The sequence below is a fragment of the Desmodus rotundus genome, chromosome 9 (genome assembly GCF_022682495.2).
Source record: "Desmodus rotundus isolate HL8 chromosome 9, HLdesRot8A.1, whole genome shotgun sequence".
NCBI lineage: Eukaryota > Metazoa > Chordata > Mammalia > Chiroptera > Phyllostomidae > Desmodus > Desmodus rotundus.
The window spans coordinates 40,094,061-40,119,511 of record NC_071395.1 but is presented as its reverse complement, the minus strand read 5'-3'; the positions used below and the strand labels follow the sequence as shown (position 1 = coordinate 40,119,511).

The 25,451-nt window shown below is 50.5% G+C and overlaps 2 protein-coding genes across 3 annotated transcripts in view; both read left to right on the top strand.

The window, feature by feature from the left end:
- SAFB2 (scaffold attachment factor B2) overlaps positions 1 to 9,187 on the top strand; it is a 32,761-nt gene extending 23,574 nt beyond the window's left edge. Inside the window, exons 14-21 of one of the 2 annotated variants that reach the window (XM_053910971.2) lie at positions 616 to 752; positions 2,243 to 2,524; positions 3,536 to 3,676; positions 5,197 to 5,239; positions 6,314 to 6,444; positions 8,151 to 8,263; positions 8,411 to 8,477; positions 8,787 to 9,187. In XM_053910971.2, the coding sequence (XP_053766946.1) occupies positions 616 to 752; positions 2,243 to 2,524; positions 3,536 to 3,676; positions 5,197 to 5,239; positions 6,314 to 6,444; positions 8,151 to 8,263; positions 8,411 to 8,477; positions 8,787 to 8,790 (918 nt within the window). In that variant the 3' untranslated portion in view covers positions 8,791 to 9,187. The remainder of the gene's footprint in view (positions 1 to 615; positions 753 to 2,242; positions 2,525 to 3,535; positions 3,677 to 5,196; positions 5,240 to 6,313; positions 6,445 to 8,150; positions 8,264 to 8,410; positions 8,478 to 8,786) is intronic. The other variant, XR_008425113.2, reaches the window with a different exon arrangement.
- Positions 9,188 to 21,511: 12,324 nt separating this feature from the next.
- TINCR (TINCR ubiquitin domain containing) lies at positions 21,512 to 25,208 on the top strand. The gene is made up of 3 exons (XM_045202244.2): positions 21,512 to 21,817; positions 23,688 to 23,777; positions 24,334 to 25,208. The coding sequence occupies exons 1-2, from the start codon at positions 21,558 to 21,560 to the stop codon at positions 23,689 to 23,691; spliced, it is 264 nt and encodes an 87-aa protein (XP_045058179.2). The 5' UTR covers positions 21,512 to 21,557; the 3' UTR covers positions 23,692 to 23,777; positions 24,334 to 25,208.
- The last annotated feature ends 243 nt before the right edge of the window (positions 25,209 to 25,451 follow it).

Sequence of the window (25,451 nt, the reverse complement as noted above, 5' to 3'; positions counted from 1 at the left end):
ACACCTTGGCTTGTTTTATTTCAAGGCTGCCTGCCTGAGCCCTGATCGAGCACTTGAGAAATGAAAGGTGCAGCCCCTTATCCAACTGTCCAAACAGCTGGCTTGACAGCTGCCCCCAGTGAATGACGGGGCCGTGTGGCATTGCACATGTGCCCCTTGGCTTTACTACACTAGAAAAACTGCTTGTACTTTCCTGAGGTTTCATTCCATCTTTTCTCTTCCCTTAATGCCCTTTTGTCTACAACATTTAAAAGCCAGACTGTAGGGTGAGCAGTGTGTGAAGTGACCTATGCTGGGGCCTCCATGTAACCCACGTGTGACAGAAGAATCTTCGTTTAATCCAAATATGCATATTTAACTTCTATTTTTTAATTTTTATTTACTGATTTTAAAAAGAGTGAGAGAAACATCAATTTGTTGATCCACTTATTTATGCATTCATTGGTTGCTCGTATGTGCCCTGACCAGAGATGGAACCTACAACCTACAACCCAGAGCACTGGGACGATGCTCTGACCAACTGAGATACCCAGCCAGGGCCTGCATATTTAACTTTCATTGTGCATTTGTTGTAATCATTTCTCTGACGTTAATAAAACCAATTTTGGTAAACAGAGCTCCAAGAGTCAGGATCGCAAATCGGAAAGCAAAGAGAAGAGAGACATCTTGTCCTTTGACAAAATCAAAGAGCAAAGGGAGCGAGAGCGCCAGAGACAGTGGGAGCGGGAAATCCGAGAGTCGGAGAGGCGGAGGTGAGTGGGCCTGAGCCAGGCTGCCAGGTGCTGGTCTCCTCTGGAGATTGTCATCCTTTTCTTCCCAGTCATGAGTCCTGTGTGGCCTGGGCTTGTGGGCCATCTTGTGCGTTTCCCCTGGGGCCAAAAGACCCATCGTGGATGGCATGATGTTCACCAAAAGCCTGTTCTGCTGAATGTTTCCTCTGGCTGAAGTTGGACCCTGGTCCATGGAGCAGGCTCACCCAGGGGCCGCTTTTATGTAAAGGTCCCAAGTGTTGAGGCCTCGGTCTTCCCTCTGGAAACCTTCTATATAAATAAGATAAAAAATGGCAACCAAAGAATGTGGTGGCTTTATTGGAGATGTTATCATAGGAATAGCCTCTTCACTTGTGGGTGTCTGCGTTTTGTGGCCTTTTTAGGTAGCAGTGGTTACACAGCGAAGTTCTTTGCCCCTCTCACCTTTGGTTAAGAAGACAGTTTATTGAAGCCTGTTATTTCCACTTTTGAGTTCTGCCATTTCACATCAGGACATCTAGAGCCCCTTTGTCATTTCCTTCCAAGGTTCCAGGAAACGAAGACTTTACATCATGGTGTTTGGGGTACTTTCTTGAGCTAAAGTAGATCACATGGAAATTTATTAAGTTACGCTCCATTTGCTTTTCTCTAAAGTCGTGTGATTGCAGCCCTTGCCTGTGTTGCTTTAGAAAATAAAAGCACATTGAGAAACTTTTGATCCCATTTGGAGGTGTTTTGCTTCCAACTGGCACATACTTGATTTGGAGCCTATCCAGGCCCCAGTGGAGTGTGTGAAGAGTGACAGTATGTCCTTTCCTCAGACACAGGGAGGTGTAGCCCCAGTCTCTGCTCATCCTCTGGTGTGCAGTGGTCGTGGACATGAGACCTTGGCCCCAGTTGCCAGTGCCAGGCCAGCATACAATCACCCTGTTAACTTTCTCCTGTCCCCACACCTTCCCACCTCTGTTCAAAATAACACTCACTTAAAATTACAGCCTTTTTAGAGGGAAGATGTGGAAACAATGGCACTTTGTACAGCATTAACCTGCAACAGAATACCCTTCACACTCAGGGAAAGTTACTGTAATACTTCTTATGTGTTTTTTCTGTATGCACAGCAGTTACCCTTTGCTTTCTTATTTTTCTCCCCCTTACTGGCATGTGGCTTCATTTGGGGGCCTTTGAGCCAAGTCCTTCTGTCCTGGACCTGTGGCTCTGTGTCTCCTTGCTGTCACCTGCTCCCTGCCAGCCCACTTCTGGCTTTGATTTTTTGAGAAAGGGAAAGTTTGGAAATTGGGGCTTCTGGCTGACCAAGCAGCTTAGTGGGAGCGGGTGAGCACCTGCCACTTTGTAGCCTGGGGCCCAAGCCAGTGAGCATTTGAGAAACTCAGAATGGGCCAGCTGGAGGTGTCCAGGCCCCTTTGGAGGGCAGTACCTTGATGGCCAGGGACCTCCGCAGCAGGAAGTCAGAGTGGCCTTGCTGTGTCCCACAGAGAGCGGGAGCAGAGGGAGCGGGAGCAGCGCCTAGAGGCCTGGAAGGAGAAGGCACGGCTGCAGCGGGAACGCCTAGAGCTTGAGTGCCAGCGTCACCTCTTGGAGCGTGAGCGCATGGAGCGCGAGCGGCTGGAGCGGGAGCGCATGCGTGTGGAACGTGAGCGCAGGAAGGAGCAGGAGCGCATTCACCGTGAGCGCGAGGAGCTGCGGCGACAGCAGGAGCAGTTGCGCTATGAGCAAGAACGGCGGCAGGGGCTCCGGAGGCCTCATGATGATGGGAGGTAAAGATCCAGCCCACCTTTACCCCAGAGGTGGTCCCTCTCCTTCTATTCCAGTAGCTGCTTCTGCTCCTGAACATCTCAGAGTGGAGAATCGGACCTATTTAACATGGAATCTGGATGCCTTTCCAGAATTCATTGCCACCACCGCCACCACCTCAAGTGTGTATAGTTTAATGTCATGATCTCATGGCTGTGCATTTTTCCCCAACTGAATTATTTGGAGAGTCTTGATAGTTCCACTGCTGAAGGGTTTATGATGCTTTTGCTTAGGCTGTGCCATTAATTGCACTGTGATTCTTGGTAGAGCATAACCGCCTTCCAGAGTGCTGTCACAGGAGATGCCCAAGCCTGCATTAGGCCTGCATTGGCCATGGCAGACACTCCATCTCGTGTCCTTGTGGGTGGAGAGGCACAGAGTCAGCGCTGTGGGAAAGGACATTGCCTTCCTTTTAAGAAGTAGGTTTATTGGTCTCTAGCTTCTCTGAGCTGCTCACTTGACAGTCACCCATCGCCCCACCATCCATGAGCCTAGTTTTCTGGTAAAAATCAGGAAGAAGATAATTGGATGCTGTCCTGAGCTATATGTAGTTCACTATCACCTGATCTAATTCCCTTTGCTTTTTGCAAAAATCTCAGAGGAAAGTTCAGGTTATCATTGAAGATGGCAAGGTGAAAACCTGACACCCTGGAATACCAGTCCTGAAGAATAAAATATTTCATTTCACTTGCATTTGAGCTCAGGCGGTGATCAAGGTATTAACAGCCTCATGGCACAATTAGCTCACAGCAGTCCGTTTTTCAGGACTGTCAGATGAGAATACTCATATGCCTCTTGGCAGTTTGGGGGATATTAATTTATCAAATCAAAGCAGTAATGATTGAATGTTTAGAGATTAGCCCTGCAGGACATTTTAAATGATATTGGGTCTGGAGAGAGAGCTCCACTCCCCACCTCCACTCCCTTTTTTTCCTCCTTTTACATAAATGAAATTTACATCCTTTTTACAACAGGCGAGATGATGCCTATTGGACAGAAGGAAAACGTGTGGCCCTAGAGGATAGGTACCGCCCGTACTTCCCTCGGTATGATCACCGCTTCCATGACTTTGACCATCGAGACCGAGGCCAGTACCAGGATCATGCAGTTGACAGGTTAGTACCCCACTCACTTCCTGCAGCAGGGACAGCTCTCTTTCTGTTCTCTGAATGTCTTACTTATTTGTGAGAGTCCTAGTGGGTAGACTTGGGCCAACCGCATGTGGGATTTAGAAACATAGGCTTTGAGCAAGGTGTTGGAGTCCATGGTCACTTACAGCATCTGCGGTATGACTGGCAGGAAGGCCCTCCAGAGCTCACTTCATGCACTGCCTTTTGCACAAGTAGGACAGATGGGGCTCTGGGCAGGACCCTGCTCCTCAGCATCCCCCAACATTCAGCTTTCTTGGAGATGGCCCAGGCTCTGAGTTCCATGCTTCCATGGGGCATCCTCCCTATCCTTCCCCTCAGCACCAGCCCCACTGGAACCATAGGGCTTTGTTAATGTACAGGGTGGGGCAAGAGTAGGTTTGTATGGAAAGTAATATAAGAAATTATAATAAGAATAAACTATGGCCCTGGCTGGCATAGCTTAGTGGATTGAGTATGGGCTGCAAACCAAAGGGTCGCTGGTTAGATTCCCTGTCAGGGTACATGCCTGGATTGTGGGCCAGGTCCCCAGTGGGGGCCATGTGAGAGGCAAACACACATTGATATTTCTCTCTCTCTCTCTTCCTCCCTCACTCCCTTCTCTTCTCTAAAAACAAATAAACAAACAAAAGTAAATAAATAAAATCTTAAAAAAGAAAAGAATAAACTCAGTGTTTTGTTTACTCGTAACTGTAAGCCTACTTTTCCCCACCCTGTAGATGAGGAAACAGTTTTTAGAAGGGGTATGACCTGCCCGAGCTCATGTCTGTGGGGTTCACTGACTGGTGTGGGTTTCTATGCCAGCAGACTACAAGGAGGACTTACCAGAGAGTGCGGAGCAGTTCTTAATGGGCGTTCTTTGTGTTTTGAAGGTTGGGGTGGGTTTTTTTTAGCTAGTGTCCTTTTTTTCTTTGCTAATGCCTTGTGTAATGAGGACTATATCTACTTGGTTAAAAAGATAGCCCTCACTTTTCCAGTTGAAGAGTTCTCTCTTTGGGAGAAATCTCATTGGGCTCCTCTGGGCTGCATATCCTGCATTTCACCGTTCACTGGCTCTCTGTAAGGGAAGAGAGAACAGGGAAAAGGTGGCTAAGAAGCCACTCATTTAATTTATTGTGGCTGGAGTTGGTTTGAGATTTGGTGTGAGTCACATGCACTGGGCCAAACCAGACATTCAGCTTCCCTGTTATCCTGACTGTTGTCACCAGCCACAGGCAAATGAGGCCTTGGCTTCATTCAGGGGTCTCTGCTTCTGAGACCCCTCTCTCCAAGGGATTTCAGTAAAATTCTTATTCCCACCTTACGAGCTGACTTCACTCCCACCCCCAGGGAAAGATGTGAACCAGTTTTGTTTTGTTTTTAATCAGGCAGTTCTTACATGGGGAAATAGAATGAGTGCCTCAGTCATGGAACTCTTAGTTGGGGCCTGCAGAAATGTTGTATGGTACCATCAGCTGCCATTGGAATTAGACATTTCCCTTTTTCAGGAGGGAAGGCTCAAGGTCAGTGATGGGAGAGCGAGATGGACAGGTGAGTAACACCCAGACATTGGGTGCCTGCTCTATGTCTGGGTGGGCGGGGGAGCTTGGACTCGGTATTCTGACCAGCGAGTGGAAGCACACAGAATTGCTTGCTTTCTGATGAGTAGTCTGTGTTCAGATGCGTAGGGCTTGTTCTTGCTTCATTTTATCCAGCTGAAACTGCAAGTATCTCTTGTTACCTGCTTGCTTAGAATGCCGCTGAGTTTCAGGACTGTGGAATGCCCCACAGTATCCAAAATGGGGCTTAGCGGCCTGTTAGGGGGTTATTTAGACCATGTTTGGGGGGAGTCCATCTGTTTCAGGTGCTGGGGGGAGGTCCTGGTGTCTCTAATCTGCTGACATCTGGTGAAGGGTACATAAGGTGTCTGCTCAGAGAAAGGGGGGTCTGCTATGAAAAGGTGGGGAACAGGCATCAGAATCGTGGTTTTTAAAATAGGGGTATGTTTTCTGAGAACAGCTCTGTCACTACCAAGATGTGCTGGGTTTCTGAGCGCTGAACTGGTTGGCCAAAACACTGAAGTTCCTTTCTTCAGCACTTGGCCTCCAGTGTCAGCTTCTGAGGAACCATGCTGTGCCACCTCCATAGATCGATGGCTGCCTCCCATAGATTGATGGCTAAGGAGGAAGCGGGGGAGGCCTCCGGTCACCAGCAAGGAGGGTGATCCCAGTTCTTCAGGAAAGACTAAGTGACTTTTCTCAGTAGACTCTTCAGAGGAGGCATTGATTACCATAAAGCTTGGCTCTCCACACTCACAGGGCAAGAGAGGCTTGTGCTGGCAGTTTGTGTGGCAGCGTGGCTCTATAGGGGCACTCAGTTGCCAAGGAAGCAAAGGGCTCTGCCAGGAGCCCCTGTGGTATTGTCAGGGTTGCAAGCAGAACATCCAGCAAAATGACATTCAGAATGGGCTTGAGCAAGTCCCCTTGGAGTGGCCAGAGGTACTGCGGCACACCCTGGCCCACCTCAGCATTGTGTACAGGTTGACAGGCCTTCCAGAAACCTGTATGCAGGCAGGCCTACAGGGAGTGATGTGGCTAGTCACCCTGTCCCTCTTCTGCCTTCTAGCACTACTCAGATGACCGCCATGGCCATGGGGGACCACCAGAGCGCCACAGCCGGGACTCTCGAGATGGCTGGGGGGGCTACGGTTCAGACAAGAGGATGAGCGAGGGCCGGGGGCCACCACCCCCACCCAGGTTAGTGAGTGGGCTGTGACAGGAGTGGGCATCTTTCCCTGGTCAGAGACCTGCCCCTCTGAAAGTAGAACTGGTCGTGTGCCCCTTGCCAGTAGCCTGTGTCACCCCAGGTATGAACATCTCCACCACAGGGCCCTTGTCTGATGGGGGACACACCCCTGAAGCCTTTCTTAGATTTGTCTCCTTGGGCGAGTAGAGAAGCTTAACACCCCACCATCACACACACACGTGCGCACACACACAAAGTTGTCTTTAGGCATTTTGAAGGCCAGCGTCATGGATACCAGAAGATTCTACTTTATCTTTCCTGGGGTTTCAGGTGTTCGTCAAAGACTGTGGTGCCAGTATGATAGATTAATGCAAAGTGTGCTTTCCCGAGCGACCTACTTCGTACTCGGTGCTTTAACATTTAAACCATTTTCCTTAAGTACCTGTGGGAAATGTAAATGGGAGAACTCTTCCTCAAATAGGAGACGGCCCTGAGCAGCATCACTGCTTGATTGGGTGGCTCACCTGCTGGCAAACATTAGTAGCTTTCGGGTTTCACTTTTGGGGAGCAGTATTGCATTTGCCCTTACAGATGGGTGTCGGGGCTCTGGCAGGTCCCTAGGCCTTGCCTCTTGAGCACCAGTCATCCCGGTGGCTGGTGTACTGGTCAGTGCAGGCTGAGCCTGGGTCAGGGAAGCTTTCCTAGACAGCTCTGGTGACTGCTGGTACCCACATGCTGAGACCATGTTTGGATTTTAATCTTCCAGAGTTTGTCTGAAACATTTTTCTTCTTTAAACAGCTTTTTTTGAGACATAGTTCACATGCCGTACAGTTCACCCATTTTTGAAGTATACAGTTCGATGGCTTTCAGTATATTCATAACATGTGTGCAGCTATCACCATAGTCAGTTTTAGATCATCTCCATCACTCCAAAAAGAAGTCCTGTCCCCATGAGTTGTCACTGCTCCTGGCAACCACTAACCTACTTCCTATTTCTCCGGATGTGCCTTTCTGGACCTCTCCCATAAATGGAATCACACACTGTGTGGCCTTTGTGTCTGGCTTCTCTCAACTGAGCATCATGATTTCAAGTTTTATTCATGTAGCAAGTGATGGTGCTTCTCTCCTTTTCACGGTCATGTAACGTTCCCTGTATGGATGGACCCCGTCTTGTGTATCCATTCATGAGTTGATGGACAAACACTTGCGTTGTTTCTTATGAATCATGCTGCTGAGAGCATTCACGTACAGGTTTTTGTGTAAACATAGGCTCCATTCTTTAGACACCTAGGAGTGGCATTGCTGGTTCCATGGTCACTGTATAAGTTAACCTTTTGAGGAACCGCTGCTGTGTTTTCCCTCCTGAGGCTCCATTTTCAGTTCGCACTAGCTATGGATGAGGATTCCAATTTCTCCACATCCTCACCAGCACTTGCTACTTTCTTTCTGATGAGAGCCAAGGTGGTGGGGCGGGAGGGATCTCACACCGTCTCACTCATGTGGTTGTGATGTTACTGGTGCTAAACACCTTCTCATGTGCTTAGTGGCCATGCATGTACCTTTGCAGAAAGGTACATCCTCACCAACTTCCCCAGGAAACCATTGGTACTGGGCATGATGAGCCATGCCACAGCCTCCCCTAGAGACATACTGGGACTGTGGTATAGGTGCCTTTTTTTTTCTTTTTTTTTTTTTTCTTTTTTTCCCCTGGTGAAGGGGTGGACGTGACTGGACGGAGCACAGTCAGAGGCTAGAAGAGCACCAGGAGCGTGCCTGGCCAGGCATGGTAGACGCAGGCACAGCAGGCCGGGAGCATGCCAGGTGGCTAGGTATGAGTTAATGCCTGCCTGTGAGTGAGGGTGGGGGGCTCTCTGGGAGGGGCATCCAGTCCCAGAACTCTCCACAGCTCAGCCTCCCCCGGCATTTCCAGAGGCTTCCAAGAAGGCAGTGTTTGCATTCTCCTTCTTTTCTTCCAGGTGGTGAAAGGGGCCTGTCTGGACCCTCAGGGCCTGGGCACATGGCCAATCGGGGTGGAATGTCAGGGTAGGTTTTGTCCCTGGATAAAATTGATTTGTTCCTGCTCCTCACTTCCTTTCCCTTTTTTGCATGTTTGATGAACTCGCTGGGTTGAATGTTTTGAAAACAAACCCCAAAAGTAGTTCTTGGCAATTTGTGCAAGTAACCTCACCAGCACTTGCTACTCCAGTGACCTGAAATGTGGTCTGTGCTTAGGGTGTTTCTCACCTAGAAAAAGCCACACGAGCTCTAAAGGCTGCAGAGCTGCGTACTGTGCCACATTATGGTGGAAATTTAAAGCACTTCAAGGGAATAAACGTGTGCCTTTGTTCCTAGGTGAGGCGACTTTGCACAAGGTGGGCATTCCCAGGACCACGTGGTGCCCAGTGGAGGACTGGAAGGTGGAGGACTGGCCGGCCAGGACCGGGGCAGCAGAGCCCCGTACCCCCACCCCCACCTATACTCCCACTTCACTCGCCGCTACTAAACCCTACTTCTCCGCATGTTCAGGTAGGCAGACACACTGTTGAATCTCTTAGCCAGTTACCTTGAACTTACGGAATCTTTTAAGAAACAAAAACAAATCCTGCCACCATGTTGTAGCTCGGTAATATGTGAACTCACTTTTTTTTTTTTTTTTTTTTTTTAAATAAGTGTGTTCTTGTTCTGCCATTTTTGAGACAAGGTTTCTGTAACAAGGCATTCCATTTTCCATTAATAAAAGTTTATGGTTCGCACTCTGGTGTGTGTGTGTGTGGTAGTGACTACAGAGTACAGAATAGTACTGACCTACAGCAACACCATTGTGCACTGGGGTGCAGCTGCTGGCTTATCATACTGAATTCTCCCAGCCACTGATGAAGTGGGGTGTTATCTCCCCATCTGAGAGATAAGGAGCCTGGTGCTGGGGTTAGATCACGTGCCCAAGGTCTTAGAGCTTGTAGGTGGCAGATATGGGATGGAAATTCGGAATTCTTTACTGAGGGGAGGTATGTGTGAGCGTTGTGGAGCCTCTGACCAGTCACTTCACCCCTTGTGTTACAGTGCCTGTGGCAGCATCCACAGTGCCTGTGTGTGCTTTGGGGACCTGGCTAAGGGGTGTGCACATGTGGCAGTCCCTACACCCCGTAGTAACTTCCCTCGGCCCGCCAGAGCACACTGGCCCCACTAAAAGGGCAGTCCCTGCTTGGCACGGGCTCAGTATGCCTGATACAGCCATTTTTCTGGAAGTGCAGGTTCTTGTGTGAAGTCTTGTTTGTGACTCCAGTTTTCTACATTAAAGACTGCCAAACCAGACACCTGGCCCTGATCAGGCCCCTCCAGTGTGATGACACCACTGGGAGGTGCTTCTCTTCCTCTGGGAAAAGAGCAGCTGCACAAGCAGAGCTGTTGGCAGGGAGTAGGGCAGCAAGAGGCCACGTCTTTCACCTCTTGAGTGGGAGGTCTGATGGCCACAGGCTGGGTGACGGGTCTGCTCAGGGGCCTGGCAGCAGGAGGGAGGGCTCACTTCCCACCACTCCTGGCCATGGTCTGTTGTGGTAAGAGTTAATCCACCATGCTGCTTGCTGGGAACCTCAATTCCTTCCCCTTGGTATCTAGGACAGCCACCCCACAGGCCCCAAACAATTGCCAGTTCTCCCTGAGTACCCTGTGTTCCTGCTGGGCTGTTTAGTTTTAAAAGAGCAATCTGAAAATCCTCCCCAGCATTAAAGGCAGGTCAGTTCTGGCCCTCTGTGTCCTGCCTGTTTGAATTGCTGCAAATAAACACTTCGCGCACTTCCTCCACCGCAGGGGCTTGTAAAGTCATTTTCCAGTGACAGGTTGACAGGACATTGACTCCATGTTGCACACGGGGGCCAGCATGGCGTGTCGCCTTCTGCACGGAGGCCTGTTTCTTCTGCAAGCTATGGAGTCTAGAAATTGGGCTCTGGGTTTCCCATTTTGGGGAGAAAAGCTAGGCTCAGCCTGGGGTAGTAGGTGAGACCAGTTTTCAGATGTTACATAGCTGCAATGGAGCAACTATAATGTGGTAGGCAGGAGCAGCACCCTTGGGAAACAGGGTAGGCTAGGCCCCTGGGCAACCCCTAGGGGTGACAACAACCCCTTCCTGCTTAGCTGGGCCTAAAACCCAGCTCTGTCTTAATATGGAGACATAAAATACACTCATTTGCTATGGCTGCCGTAACACAGTTCTGCAATCTTAGGTGGTTTGAAACAACTTTATTCTCTCCTAGGTGTGGAGGCCAGAAGTTCAAGATCAAGGAGTCAGCAGGGCTGGTTCCTCCTGAGGCCATGAGGGAAAATTTGTCATAGGCCTCTCCTAGCTTCTGGGGGTAGCTGGCCATCTTTGGTGTTCTTGACTTGTTCTCTGCCTCCTTCACACAGCCTCCCTGTTTGCATCCAAACTTAGCCCTTTTGTAAGGACATAGTCATACTGGAATAGGGTCACCCTAATGAGCTTATGTTGCCTGTGTAATGGTCTTATCTCCAAATCAGGTCACGTTCTGAGGTCCTTCAACATATATGAATTGGAGGGGGCACAGTTCACCCCCTAATACTACTCTCCACAGTTTTCATACAGATTTTACTAGGGATGCAATTTCTGGGTAAATTGAGAGGATTGCTCATCATTCAGTCCAGAACCTTACCCAAGAATCGGTCACCATTTCTGTGAGCAGCACTGCTGGGGTCTCAGCGCCTCCTCGCTAACTCCATCTGATTGGCTCCATCTCAATAGGCAGGTGCTCACCACCGTGTTCACTCTCAGGTTGGGTTAGACAGTATGGGACATTCTTTTTATTCTGTACCTGATAAGGACACATAATGGTTGAGTCATTGCTTTTTTAAGTTGTGTGTAATTAGGTTATATTTGCTGTGATTATTTCAGGAGAGGAAAGGGAGGTGGAACAAAATATTTGTTAAAAAAGGGGCTGCAAAGGGACACAGGTTTCCACCTTTTGGCTCCTGTGAAGAATGCTTTCCTGAAGACAGGTGTACGTGTTTGCCTTTCTCCTGGGTGGAAACCTAGGAGTGGAATTGCTGGGTCAGCTGGTAAATAAATCTGTTTAATTTTTGAGGGACCACTCGACTGTTTCCCACAGCAGATGCACCATTTTCCATTCCCACCAGCCATGCACAAGCATTCTAATTCTCCACATCCTTGCCAACACTTGTTATTAGGTGTTTTTGTTTGTTATTTTATAAAAGTCATCCTAATGGGCATATATTCATCCAGCCGATGGAATGTTATTCAGCCTTTAAAAGAAAAGACATTTTGACTTCTGCTACAACGTGCATGAATCTTGAGTACATTATGCTCAGTGAAATAAGCCAGTCACAGAAGGACAAATACTGGTGATTCTACTGTTAGGTCCCTGGAGGAGTCAGATCCATAGAGACAGGAAGTAGATGTTTGGGCCAGGGAGCTGGAGGAGAGGGAGTTAGTGTTCAGTGGGGACAGAGTGTCAGTTTGGGAAGGTGAGAAAGTTCTGGTGACAGATGGTGGGGATGGCTGCATGACAGTATGAATGTGCTTAATGCTGCTGAGCTGTGCACTTAAAAGTGGTTACCTTTCATGTGTATTTGATCACAGTTTTAAAATAATTTTAGCCCTGGCTGATGTGGCTTAGTGGATTGAGTGCTGGCCTGCAAACCAAAGGGTAGCCGGTTCGATTCTGGGTCTGGGGCACATGCCTGGGTGGTGGGCTGGGTCCTCAGTGAGGGGCATGCGAGAGGCAACCACACTTTGATGTTTCTCTCTTCCTCCCACTCCCTAAAATAAATAAATAAAATCTTTAAAAAAAATAAAATAATTTTAAAGGTAGGAGATCTAAAAAAACAACAACAAAAAAGGTCAGGGTCTGTTACATATCAAGAATGAGAACCACTGGGGTATAAGTGGGGAAGGCAGGCTCAGGAACCAGATGCAGCCTAGAATTCGCCCACCTGTCTGCCCACTGGGGGTTATTCGTTTTTCTCTGCTTTGGCTTTCTTAACTGGAAGAAAGGAATAATAATAGTGTTTATCATAGAGGGCCTTTGCTGTGATTAAATCAGTTAATATAAAGCTCAGAATTGCTCCTGGCATACAGTAAGTGCTTAATAAACGTTGACAGGTACTGGGAGGCCTTGTAGGAATAGGGCATAGGAGGCTCATGTTTTACAGGAGGTTAGTGAAATGTGAGGCTTAGCGAGGAGGAGGGGAGAATTTATTGGCTCCACAAATACCAAAAAAATAAACCGCTATAAAATCAGAATTAATACCTTATCAAATGTCTCCACATCTACAAAAATGTGTCAACTTCGTCATCTGCTAACTTTTGTATTCATAAAGATTTCTTTACATTTCAAACTAGCTCCTAGGTTAAATTTTCTCACTTTGTAGGAATTCCCACACCTGCACAGTGATTGCCAGGCTTACATTACATGTGTTACTTTTAGTCAAAAAATGTCACATGCAACATTATTAAAAGGGCTTTTGATTTTTAAAAAAACACAGTCACAAAGTCTGGGTTAGTGGGGTTGGGGTGCCTTTTAACTGGCTTGCAGGTTGAAGGGCAGGGTCTCCACTATAAATAAGACCATCCCTACCTTGGTCACACCGTCCAGGATGGTGAATCAGGATGAGACCCAGATGTCAAAGCATCAAAAACCAGACAATAAAGACATGGCCAATACACCTGGAATGTAGTAGACACAGTAAATGCTTACCTTTGTTTTTGAGGAACCACTCTACTTAGCATTTGAGGAACAGGTAAGCATTTGAAGAACAGGTAAGGAATTTATGACAAGGAGAAAGAAAATACATAATACTGTATTTTAAAGGTTTCAGATTGCTTCATCCCTTCATATGGTCTATTGGGTCTTTAGAGGCATGGTAGGAAATTCCTCTAGTTTAAAGCGATGGAACCACCTGCACCTTCCCGTGTCTTCAGTAAACACCAGGTGGCCGGCGATCGCTGCTGAGATGCAGGGGAACACTGCAAACATGTTTGGACGCGTGCAGTAGTACAGCGGCCGTTACTGAGAAAGGTCGAGGAATACATCTAGCAAGAGTTACCTGAGGGTGGAGGGAAAGAGGTGCTGCTTTAACATGCAGGTGCCCAGGCCCTGACTCAGACCTGCTGATTTGATTTAGGCGCTACCTTCAGCCAGTCCTGGGATCCTCACGATTGAGAAGCACTGGGATGGTGGCCTGGTTGGGGAGGCCTCCATGAGGATTGGGTCACTTGAGACCAAGCTAGGCAGGAGAGTTCCCATCCCAGCTCTGCCCTTCACCACCTGGATGACCTTGAACCCCTGAGTCTCGTAAAATGGGCAGGGCGATTCCAAGGATGTGAAGTGATGATGCATTTAAAGTGTATCTATCTGCAGGTAGTAGGTGCTTAGCAAATGGTTGTAGTTGCTGTTAATTCTTCTAGAAGAGCTAGGTCTAAATTAGATCTTCTGCTTCATGGCTAGAAAGCCCTTCCTCTAAGGATTCAGTGTGGCCTTTGGATCTAGGGAAGAGGCCCGCTTGGCATCCATGTCCATCATGACTGTAATGTATGATGTTGCATTAGCAATTTTTAAAGCCAGAGGCCCAAGTTCAGCCTCGAATGATTCACGCTGCGGGGTTAAGTGCTGGGAGCCGCGGATGGTGTCTCGCTACTTCTTCCAGTCCTACAGTCTTAGCCACCCCATCCCAACCCGCTGTTAAATTGCCAGGGCGCCCCACTTACCCAGCCACAGAAACCTCACGTTAGGCCCCACAGGAAGGCTCATAAAAGGCACTGAAGCTTCTCATGTGTAGATGCTGCCGGCCTCGGCAGACCAGATATTTACAGACTCAGCTGAAATGAGACCCAGCAGGGTAGATTTCACAAGCAGCCCAGAAAATGTCCCTTTACCCCATCGCTGGAAAAACGGTACAGAAAGGGAAGAAGCCCATTTGGGCGAGCACCCTTCCAACCCCAGCAAGGCAAAATCAAAGATCTGGACTCAAGAGCATGCCTCTGAGCCTTTTCTAGCACATTCATTTAGTAAACACTTCCTTGGGCACTTTCTGTATGCCAGGCTCTGTGCCAGGGACACAGCCATGACCATAAAGCGAGACAGACCTGCTCTCTACAGCTCAGTGGGTGATTTCAAGGAGGGGGTGGAGTAGAACTGGCTTCCAGAAGGAAGGGAGTTCTGGGAGAGGGAACAGAATGCACAGTAGCCCCCAGGAAGGAAATGGTGTAACACCTCAGAGGAACTGAGCAAGCAGAGGCAGGGGAATTGTGGGGTCAGGCAGAGTGGCCTCCAAGGTCTGGGTGGTCAGGGATCAGGCCACTAGCTAGCAGGCGATAGGGGTGTTTTTTGTTTGTTTGTTTGTTTTTAATAGGAAGGGGGAGAAAGAGAGAAACATCAGTTTGGTTGATTCTTGTATGTACCCTGACTAGGGATCAAACGCGCAACCTTGGTGGATCAAGAATATGCTCTAACCAACTTGAGCTATCTAGCCAGGCATGGTATGCTTTTAATCGAGGAGATCCCTGCCCTCCTCGCAAGGTTCGAGGGTGACAATCACTGTGTCAGTCTGTCTGTCTGTCTGTCTGTCTGTCTGTCTCTCTCTCTCTCTCTCTCTCTCGGGCCTTCTTGCTTATGGATCCAAATCCTCACAGTCCCGGCACCCACTCCCTGCACACAACCAGCACTTGCCACCCTCAGGGAGCCAGCAGCAGCCAGCCCTGGGAAAGGGATAAGCCAAGGTAGGCTCATGGGCCAGGTTCTATTTGGACAAAGACAGAGCAGGGAGACCACGTGCTCCTCCAGGCATGAGAGATCCCCTCCCCAAAGACCAGGACATAGGAGGGGGGTGTGGTTTGCAGGCAGAGCTGATGAGGTTGATCATCACGCCCTACCTGGACTGAGTCATAATGCATCATAGCAACAGCCCATGGGTGGCAGGAAGTACCAGGATGATGCCATTGGAGACGGGGCACAGAGGATGCAGCTAGTAAGAGGGGTCTACAGGGCGGGGTGATTGAGGGCGCCTGGCAGTTTTGGAAGAGGCCTTGGGCTCTAGAGGTGGGGAGAGGCTTGTGGGAGAGAACGAAAAAGAGAGATGGAGATCCCGAGAAGAGACAGCTGCAGAGAAAAAGATGGAAACGGGAAAAAAAAGAGAAACGGAAGAGACAAACACAGATGGACAGAGACACACAGATGCAAATAGAGACAAAAGCAGTTCACAGACACAGAGGGACCCAGACACTCCCAGAGGTGTCGAGCTGCTGAACTGCCATGCCCCTGGCCCCTGTGCCCGCCAGGTGGCGCCCAAGAGCCACATACCTTGTCGCAGCCAGCCCTGCTCAACCCTTTCCGGAGCCCAAGTCCAACACTGCCTTAACTAACAGGAGGCCCTGGGCCCCAGGAGGAGGAACGGAGGTGGAGGCTGGAGCAGGGGCAGCCTCCCTAACCTGACCATCCCAAAGCCCTGGGCTGTGTGTGCATGTCTCGTGTGCATATCTGTGCTTGTTTTGGTCTGTGTTTGCATTGGTCTGTGTGTGCTTGTTTTGAAGTGTGTGTGTCTCAGAGTGTATGTTTACATGTATCCTTGTGTGTGTCTGGGGAGGAGGGGTGACTCTGTGTCTTCATACCCACAGGAACCTGCCACTACCCTCTCCATACACCTTCCCTGGAAGCTGTGCATTGAGTCACCCAAGAAATTCGAGAATGAAACATTTATGGAGCACTTACTGGTGCCCAAGAAAATATTCCCTAGGGAGATAGGAACAGGTGTTCATGGAGCTGACTGAGCAAGATTTAGGTTCTACTAAACCTAAGTACCTGCTGTGAGCCAGGCCCTAGCTACAGGGGCTAACTCTCATGCTGTGGACTCAGTTTTCTCATCTGTAAAATGGACCTGATATTAGCATTTACCTCTTAGTTTTGCTGTTAAGTGATTGAGTTGAGTTTTGAAAAGCTCTTCGAATAGTTCCTGGCACAGCTTAAGGCTCAGTAAGTGTCAGAAGTCATCTCATTTAACCCTTATAGCTACAAGCACATCCATCAACCCATGGGTCAGCAGGAGCCCCTGAGAATTCTCCACTCACTGCTCGGATTATGCGGGTTGCCTTAAAGACCTAATGAGGCAGACGCTCAGATGTCTACACAGAACTACCCTCTTGGTCTAGCTCCGTGGTTCTCAAAGGCAGTGAGTGTACAGCAGAATGAGTAGATGAGATCATGCTGGGTGTATACGTTAGAGCTGGGTGCTGTTCTAGGCATCAGGGACTCAGCAGTGAACAAAACAGACAAAAATCCCTGCCTTAGGGGAGCTTGTGCTCTAGTGGGAAAAAAGCATAATAAATGAAATTGATTTGTCATTCGACAAAGGTGAGTCATTATAATTCGTTATTATCCATCAAAGGCTTTCAACACAATTTGCCATTCTACCTTCCAGAAAGATGGTACTTACTCCAGCAACAGAGGTGAGTGCCATTGCCTTGCACCCTCACAGAATTTAATGTCAATATTACCGGCTCTCTTTGTTGAATATTAGAGTGGGGAGAATCCTAGGAGGCTGAACACTGTCTCATGTTTATGATTTAAGATCACAGTCTTTATTTTATGATTTCCCACCTATGTCTTCTGTGTGTTCAAAGTGGCACATCCGTTGTCCTTGCATGTTTCTCTCTGTTCCTATTTTTTTTCACAACTCTTTATATATGAAGATGCCACTTTTGAACATGTTGCTAGCAAATAGCCTTTGTTTCTAATAGAGCTAGAGTGGAATAACGTAATTTACCAAAAGGGACCACCATGAACCCTCCCTTGCCAGGTATCACAGCAATAACATCCTTATGAAGTTTCCCTGGGGAGGAACACATAGACCCAAGAAGTCGTAGCTATGAAGAGAGCACTGTGACCCAAGACAAGGCCTTTCTTAGCTCAGGATTTCTGTCTCCATCTTCTAAAATAGACCGCACGCTGTCAGGGACCTTTCTAACATATAACTTAGATCATGCCGCTCCCTCGTTTCAAACACTCCCATTAGAAGAAAATTCGAACTTCCCATGTCCCTCTCAAAGCCACCCTCTCCACCCCACATTCTCCTTTTGGTACCAAACCAGGCAGAGTCACCCCAGCACTCCTGCTAACTCCTTCCTGCCATGTTCCAGGGGCTGCGTTCTACCTTCCTGTGTGGCTTTGGGACGCTTCCGTTTTCTCTTCTGGGAAATGGGAGAACACAGGTACAGACCCTGTAGGGTGAGTGACAGGGACCCAGTGGGGTAACTGATCGGAAAGCATGGAGGAACATCACGTGCTTTTTCCAAAACCTTTTCAGCCTCTCCCTGGGTGGACCTTGGCAAACGACTGCCTTGGGACTCACTTTCTGCCTCAAAATGAAAATACAAAGTTAGTACTATTACTAGTCTAGGGGTGGCAAACCTTGAGGGCTCAGGGAGAGCATCGGGCACAGTAGGGACGGTAGGGAACTCAACATGCTGTCCACAGCAGTCACCGCGTGGACTGGGAGCCCAGTGGAGCTGCAACTTCTTACATGTAAACACTCACCAGTTCTTTTTAAACAAAAACAATGTATGGGCCTCTGGGCTTGCAGTTTGAGAGACCTCTGGCCCAAGGGAACAAGTCTAATAGGAAATCTCCTTTGTGGCCCAAGAGGCTAAGCACCTGTGATTCCAGAATTTGGCCAAGTTCAGTGGCTATGACATGATTAGGGGCAAACTGGCAGAGCACCTGCCCTCCCTCCCTATCGGCCTGTAGTATCCCTTCTGCCTTGGAGGACTCATGCTCTCTGGCCCCTTTTTAAAACCTGTTCTTCTCACTTCCCATGGATTTTATGAGCCCCCTCAGAGCCTTCCCCAACATCCCTTTGCCCCTAGACAGCCAGAAGTGATGTGTTTTGATCGCCACTCAGAACCCTGACCCTCATACTAGCAAGTCCTCCATTCTAGAATGTTCATGAGAAGGAGTGAATATTCTGAGGGTCTAGAATGCCAGGCCTTCCACGGTGCGGGGGGGTCAGCAATTTCAGTGATCCCACAGTTCTGAGCCTCCCAAGTTCCAGAACTCAGGGACTCTCTAGCTTGTCCCTGTCCGCCTGGCTCTTCCATAATTGCACATGACAGATAATAGTGTCTCCGGGCGGAAATCACGATTTCTCCAATCCAGCATCCCAGGCAGAGGGCCTGCTGCCCACAGCCACCTGGCTTTTCCTAACAGCTTAATGAGAAAGTCAGAGTTAATTGGAACTGGCACCCAACACTCACAGGGCTCAGTGTGGCCGGCTTGGCCTCCATATGTCCAAGCCAAGTGTCCCTGGGCCTTGCTCTGATCTGTTCTAGACACCACAGGTGTGACACGTAAGGCCTGGAGCTTAGCCTGACAAGGGAGGTCGCTGGCTGGGCCCGTGGTGACCTGGTTGTGCAGGTGGAGCCAGCCTGCTCACCTTCCCTGGAGAGAGTGCACACCCTCATTCTACTGCTTCCGCCTGTGGGCCTCAGTTTTCCTCCTCTGTTCAGTGAGCCAGCCTGGTTCGCTGTGGGTTACAAGTAAATTGCTAGGTGCATGCATTGTGCTATAATCTGTCCTTGGGCACACAGGTAGGTTCCCAAGGGGCAGAGCTAGTTTATCGCTCCAATAGCTATTTTCAGATTACGCCATTTCACACTCCAAACCCCAAGGTGTGAGATGGCTGTTTTCCTAACACCCTGGCCACATGGTGAATTACCCAACTTTTTCATCTTCAGCAACCTGATAGATTTCGTTTTAAAGAGGTATTTCATGGTAGTTTTATTTTCTATCTAGCTGACCGTGAGTGGAAAGGAGCTTCCTCTCATGTGTTTAGAAGACCTTTGCATTTTGTCTTTTGCCTCCTTTTTTATTGGCCTGTTGGTCCTTATTGACTTTTGGAAGGGTTTTACATATAAAGAAAATCAGCCTCTTGTCTATCAGTCTTGGAAAAGTTTCCCTGACGTTGTCTGTTGACTGTTTAGTGTTTGTATGTGTGTGCAAGGATTTTATATTTGTATGTAGTCAGTCATTAATCTTTTAATTAAAGGCTTCAGGGTTTCGTGTCAGGCTTTAAGAGACTAGGGTTATTATTTTTAACTCCTGTGTTTTCTTATAGTAGTTTTATAGTTTCTCTCTCTCCCCCTTTTATTCTGGGAGAGGAAATCGATCTGTAACTTGCGTTTAGCTACCTTCAAAATCTCCACCTGAAGTCTGATTGTGTAAGAAGCTGCGTAGTCAGTGGACAATAGCAGGAGTGCTGAAGCCAGGTGGCTAGGGTTCAAATCCTGGCCCTGCCACTTTTCACTGTGGATTGGCAGGGACGTCATTTAGCTTCTCTCTGCCTCAGTTTGCTCATCTGTGAGCAAAATGGGCGATAATAGTGTCATGTGAGAATTAAAGGACGTGTTCTGTTTTTTCAGTCAAGTACCTAGAAAACCATCTGTCATTTAGCAGGTGCTTTTCATACTTACTAATTTTTTTTTTATTTGCTTTCTTTGAGAGTCAAATTGCACTTCTTTCTGAAGACCCTCTCAGCCTAGCCAATTAGTAGGTGGCTGTGCTTCAGGAGCATTTCCCCGTGCTCTACCCTCTGTCATTTCGCCTCATAACCACCCCGCTGGATGTGTGACACATGGAGGCCCAGGGTCACTGAGTTTCTTCCTGAGAAACTTCCAAGGGTCAAGGTCAGGGTTAGAGCCCACAGCCTGTCCACTGCCCTGTTGTGGGCTCCATCTTAACTGCCTTCTAAGTATAGGCTGAATCATTGAGGTCAAGCCAGCATCCTGGATACCCAGAACTGGTCAGTCCTGTCCTGGCGGCTATGACCATGGGCAGGGGTAGGGGCAGGCAGCAATCAGGGAAGGCTTTTGGGAGTAGGGCGCTTACGTAAGTGTGACTGGAGAGGCTAGAGGGGACTGAGAGAGGGTTTGCAAGCATGGAGGGGGCATGGAACTGGGGTGGCTGAGCCCCTGCTCACAAGCCTGGCTGCCACCGCCCATAAGCCCTAACTCCTGCTTTTCCCCACTAGGTACCCACTGAACTATAAAGTTGGTGTCTGTAGGCAGGTGTCTTCTTGGTGGGAGTGTTGAACTCCATCTGCCAAAGCCCCAGCTCCAGTGCCTACCCATCTGGGAAGCCATCCCCACATGCTGACCTTTTCCAGCCTGGGGTCTCCACTCCTATTCGAGCCCTGATCTCATAGGCTGGGAGTGTCTGTGTCCAGCTGTGTACCCCACCCTCAGCTGGGAGACCCTTGATGACAGGGTCTTAGGTTGCGATTTCTCTGGTTCCCAGCATTGCCCAGCCCGGCTCAGGCAACACAGAGTAGATGCTTGTTGAATGTGTCTTGAAGGAAATAAGGGAGTGAATGAGTGATTGAAGAATATAAACCTCAGTCACTTACCTCCCTCTGCCCACAGCCCTCCAGGGTCCCCACCCCTCTCTGGGTAAAAAGCCCAAGTGCTTCCTGAGGCCCACACAGCCCTGTATGACTTGTCCCTCCTCACCTTCATGACCTGTCTTCCTCCCTCCCCCTTGCTCACTCTGTTCCTGCCACCAGGGCCTCCTTGCTGTTCCCCCAGCCACCAAGCATGGTCCAGCCCCAGGGCCTTTGCACTGGCTGTTCCCACCTCAGTATGCAGTACTCGATCCACGACCCTTTGCGTGGTTGGCTCACTGCTTCACACCTTCAGAACTCAATTCAAATGCCACCTGCTCAGAGAGATCTCTCTTGACCTTGATCTCTGTCCAAGAGAACCACCAATCTCTCTTTCCTCCTTTTTCTCTCCCTAGCACTTCCCATGATAGGATGCGTTGGTATTCAAGTATTATCTTTACCATGTGTCTCCTTTTCGTAGGTTTTGTTCGCAGCTATCTATGGCGCTTCTAGTAGGCACTTTTAACATCTGTGCATAAATGAAGGGGTGTCTACGGTTGGGGGCGAGGGGCCCTCGGTCTGCCCTCCCTGTGTGCCCCGCCCTCACTGGGCCTCCCTCAAGCACACTGGGCGTGGCAGGGCGGGGCGCGGCGGGGGCGGGTGGCTAGGCCTGTTGGGCGGGTGCTCAGGGCACTAGTGGCCGGGGCGGGTGTGGAGCTCCCGGCGGGCGCCATGGAGGGGCTGCGGCGGGGCCTGTCGCGCTGGAAGCGCTACCACATCAAGGTGCATCTGGCGGACGAGGCGCTACTGCTGCCGCTCACCGTGCGGCCGCGCGACACGCTCAGCGACTTGCGCGCCCAGCTGGTGGGCCAGGGTGTGAGCTCCTGGAAGCGTACCTTCTACTACAACGCTCGGCGATTGGACGACCACCAGACGGTGCGCGACGTGTGCCTACAGGACGGCTCCGTGCTGCTGCTCGTCAGTGACCCCAGGTGGCCAGGGACGGGGACTGGGACAGGGTCCTGGGAGGACCCGCTGGCGGGGTGTAGGAGGGCCTGGCTGCCGTCCTGGGTGGAGAGTGGGTAAGAGCTACCAGAGGATGGCAGGGAGCAGGAGAGGGCCTGCTGGGGTGATGGGTGGGAGTGAGTTGGGGCTGGGGGAGGGGGCAGATGGCCGGGCACAAAGAGGGGTTGGCTGGGGTCCGGGTGGGTGGGATGTGGGCGGCAGACTGGACTAGAGGTCCTTCCCGCCCCCTGGAACGCCTCCTCCCAGGGCCTGAGCACTGCTGTTGTGTGTACGGCGGAGGGAGAGGGATGGAAGGAGGCTGGCCCTGAGAGAGACCGAGAGAGTGGCTGGATGCCCCCTGCCTGCTTCCTTCCTTTCTCTCCTGTGGGCTTCTCTCTGGCCTCCCCTGCCTTTCTCCAGCCTCCTTGTCTGCGTTCTCTCCCTCTCTCAGTGGTGCTGTCCTATTTATTTCACTTCCTATCACTCTTTCTGTCTCTCCACGGCTCTGTCCATTTCTGCCTCTGCTGTTTTCTCTCTGTGTCTCTCTACCTCTCTCTGTGTGCATTTCTGTCTCTATTTTGCTCTGTGTCTGGCTTTCTGAGTCTCTGGTCTTTCTCTTCATCCATCTCTCCCAGCATGTCTACCCACTCCACAGTCCCATCCTGACGCTTGCTGCCTATACTCTGACCTGGCCATCTGGAGTCCTGGCCAAGGTGACCCACGAGGGGCTGTGGGAAGGGCACACACCAAGGCCTGGGGCAGCGCTGGGAGATGGTAGAGGCCGGTGCTTGGTGACTCGGGCCGTGAGGTGGGGAAGCTGGGCTGGGGCTGATCCTAGAGCTCCAGCTGCTACCTCGGAAGTGTTGGGCAGGCACACACCTGAACCACATGTGTTGTGCTGGGGTTTATGAGGGGCCATGCTTGCCGAGCCACAGAGGCTTGGTCTGCCATGCCTGCGGTGATGTTTTGAGAGTAGGAGCCTCAGCAGCTGTTCCTGAAGAGGCAAGGTGGGTGGGGGGAGAGCCTGCCTCCCCAGGCTCTCAGAGGGAAGATCTCGGTGGGGGTGGTGGCCCATAGGGGCTTCCGGCTTGAGGCTGGGAGCGGGCACTGTTGGCAGTGCATTCTCTCCTACAATGTCTGGCAGCTGGACAACCCACAGATGTGCACACACCATAATTATCGTTCAGTACGCAATAAGTATTTATTGCGTGCCTACCGTGTGCCAGGGCATGTGCCGGGTAGGGGGACCCAGCGGAGACTCAGACCAGGCCTGACCTCATGGAGCTCACTGCCAGTTCAGTGGGGGAGAGAGACATGAAACCGAACACGTGATTAAGGTCAGGTTGGAATGTTTTCCACATTCCTCCGTCTCTCCCTCAGCTCCGTCAGGCCTTTGTTCAGATGCCACCTCGGTGCAACCTTCCCTGATCACCCACAAGTGATCACATCCCACCCTACCCCTTTTATCTTTCCCCCTGACACTCAGCAGCCCCTCACTTCTCTATATCTGTCTAACTTTTCACCCCACCTTCCCCACCTGACTGCAGACTTCGTGAGGGCATTGTGGCTCCTTCTATGTACTGCTGCATTCCCAGTTCAATACCAGCACGTCGTAGGTGCTCAGTAAATATTTATGGAATGCACTGTGTGGCGGTGAGAAAGGGGCTGCCCAGAACGTTTTCCTGCAGCCCTAGCAGTGCCTGGAAGTGCAGGGAAAGATCTCGAACCTGGAGGGAAGACCTGTCAGATGTGGGGAGACGCATCAGCTGGACACTGAGCAGACAGGAGAGGCTCTGAGTGCTGAGGCGAGGGCTGTGTTTGGCCTGCAATTGGTGTCATTCTGTCCCCCTCCTGCAGGTAGTCTGCGCTGGAGGAGGTGGAGCCATGACTGAGGGGACCGAAGATGCTGGCTGAAGGAGCAGGCTGGGGCGGGGAAACCTTTGGGAGGTAAGTCATTCCAGGGACCTTCCAGATTGTGGGCACCACAGATGGGAGAAAATGAGGCCCAGGGAGGAGGAAGGACTCATGTCTGTTGAGTGTCATGCCCCACACTCCAGTCCCCTGTGCTTTTCACCCCTCGGGCAAGGACCCTACCCTTGCCTTCTCACTTATCTTTGGACTAACGTGTGTTGCTCCCAAGTAACATGAATGATGCTGCCCCAACTTGCTGTGTGACCTTAGGTGGATCACTCTGCCCCTCTGGGCTCTGTGACCCCCTCCTTACAATTGTACTCTTTGCCTGAAATCCAGTGACTTCTACCAGGTGGCTTCAAGTAGCCAAGCTCCCTCAAAGAATGGCTGGCTACCTGTAGCTGAAGGGCCATCCTCATCTCTGCGGGCGGGCACCAGGCCCATGGGGAAGGAGGAGGTGACTGCAGGTTTGCTGTCCACATCGGGAGGGGACATTAGGGAAAAGGGAAGAAGGAAACTCAGCCAGAGAGCTGATGTCTCACCCTCCTAAAGGCCTAAATTAAGATTGTCTTACCCCTTCCTGCCGTTCCAGGTTCTGGGTGGACAGTGAAACACTGGCCTGACCAGCCGATGCCCACTGCCTCGGACACTCCTGACGGAGCCCCGCTCCCTGACACTGAACTAGGACATTGTTGCCCCAGCCAGTCAGGCTGTGCTGTGTGACCTGAGGCCATGGCTCCCCCTGGGGACTTCGAGTACCCAGTCTGCAATGGGTGCCACTGTGCCACCTCGGAGGCCCCCATGCACAGCCAGGGATACCCTACGAAGAGGAGCCCAGAGAGAAGAGAGGAGCTCAGGGCAGCGCCTCTCCTGCCCCTGCCTTGCCCATTCTCTCGGCCGTGCCTTTGCCCAAGCCGTGCCCTCTGCCTAAAGCCCCTTTCACACTCTTCTCTGTGGTTCCAGCCCACCCGGGATTCCAACCTCCTCCAGGAAGTCTTCTCAGATGCCCTCCTGCCCAGCCAGTGAGCACCTTGTCCTTTTTTGGACCCCCACAAATCCCTTCTACTGTGAACAGCCTTGACTGTGGGGTACAGCCAGTCACTCAGGAAATGTCAATGACTGAAGGTGGAGACTGGGGGACCCCCACCCTCCCCCAGCTTCCAGCGTCGCCCAGTGTCTCACCCTCACCCCCAAACACCTCCCCAAGTTGCAGTCTGTGCCCACACCCTTGGAGGTGGCCTCCTCATAATGCCTTGCCACCCTGTCCCCTGCACAGGGTCTCCCAGTTGGGTCTGAAGTGTTCTGGTCTGGTAGGCAGGTATCTGGGGGCCCCTGTGCCTGGCAGAGTGCTGAGGCGTGGGTGGTAACTTTTCTTTCCCCCTCCACTCTTGTTCTTACTGTGACAATAAAACACATTTTCGTCTGGTCCCAAATGCCACAGACAAGCCTGCAGCCCCCAGACTCCATACTGTCGACGACTCGGGTCAGACCATCATGGCTGCGGCCGCTCAACCTGCCTTTCAGCCCCTGAGCCTCGTGTGTCATGGGTGGTAATCTTGGGGGCGTGCCAGGCAGTGTCTTGTGAGGATTCTGGGAACAAGACACTCCCCACCGCCAAGCCGAGCCTCTGTTGGATCCCTCACCTGCGGTCACGAGGCCTTGTGGCCTTGTGGCCTTGGGTCCTCTGCACAGACCCAGGGAAGCTGTTGG

Bases quoted from the DNA above. Each gene is read 5' to 3' on its own strand.
- TINCR (XM_045202244.2), top strand. From the start codon at position 21,558: ATGGAGGGGCTGCGGCGGGGCCTGTCGCGCTGGAAGCGCTACCACATC.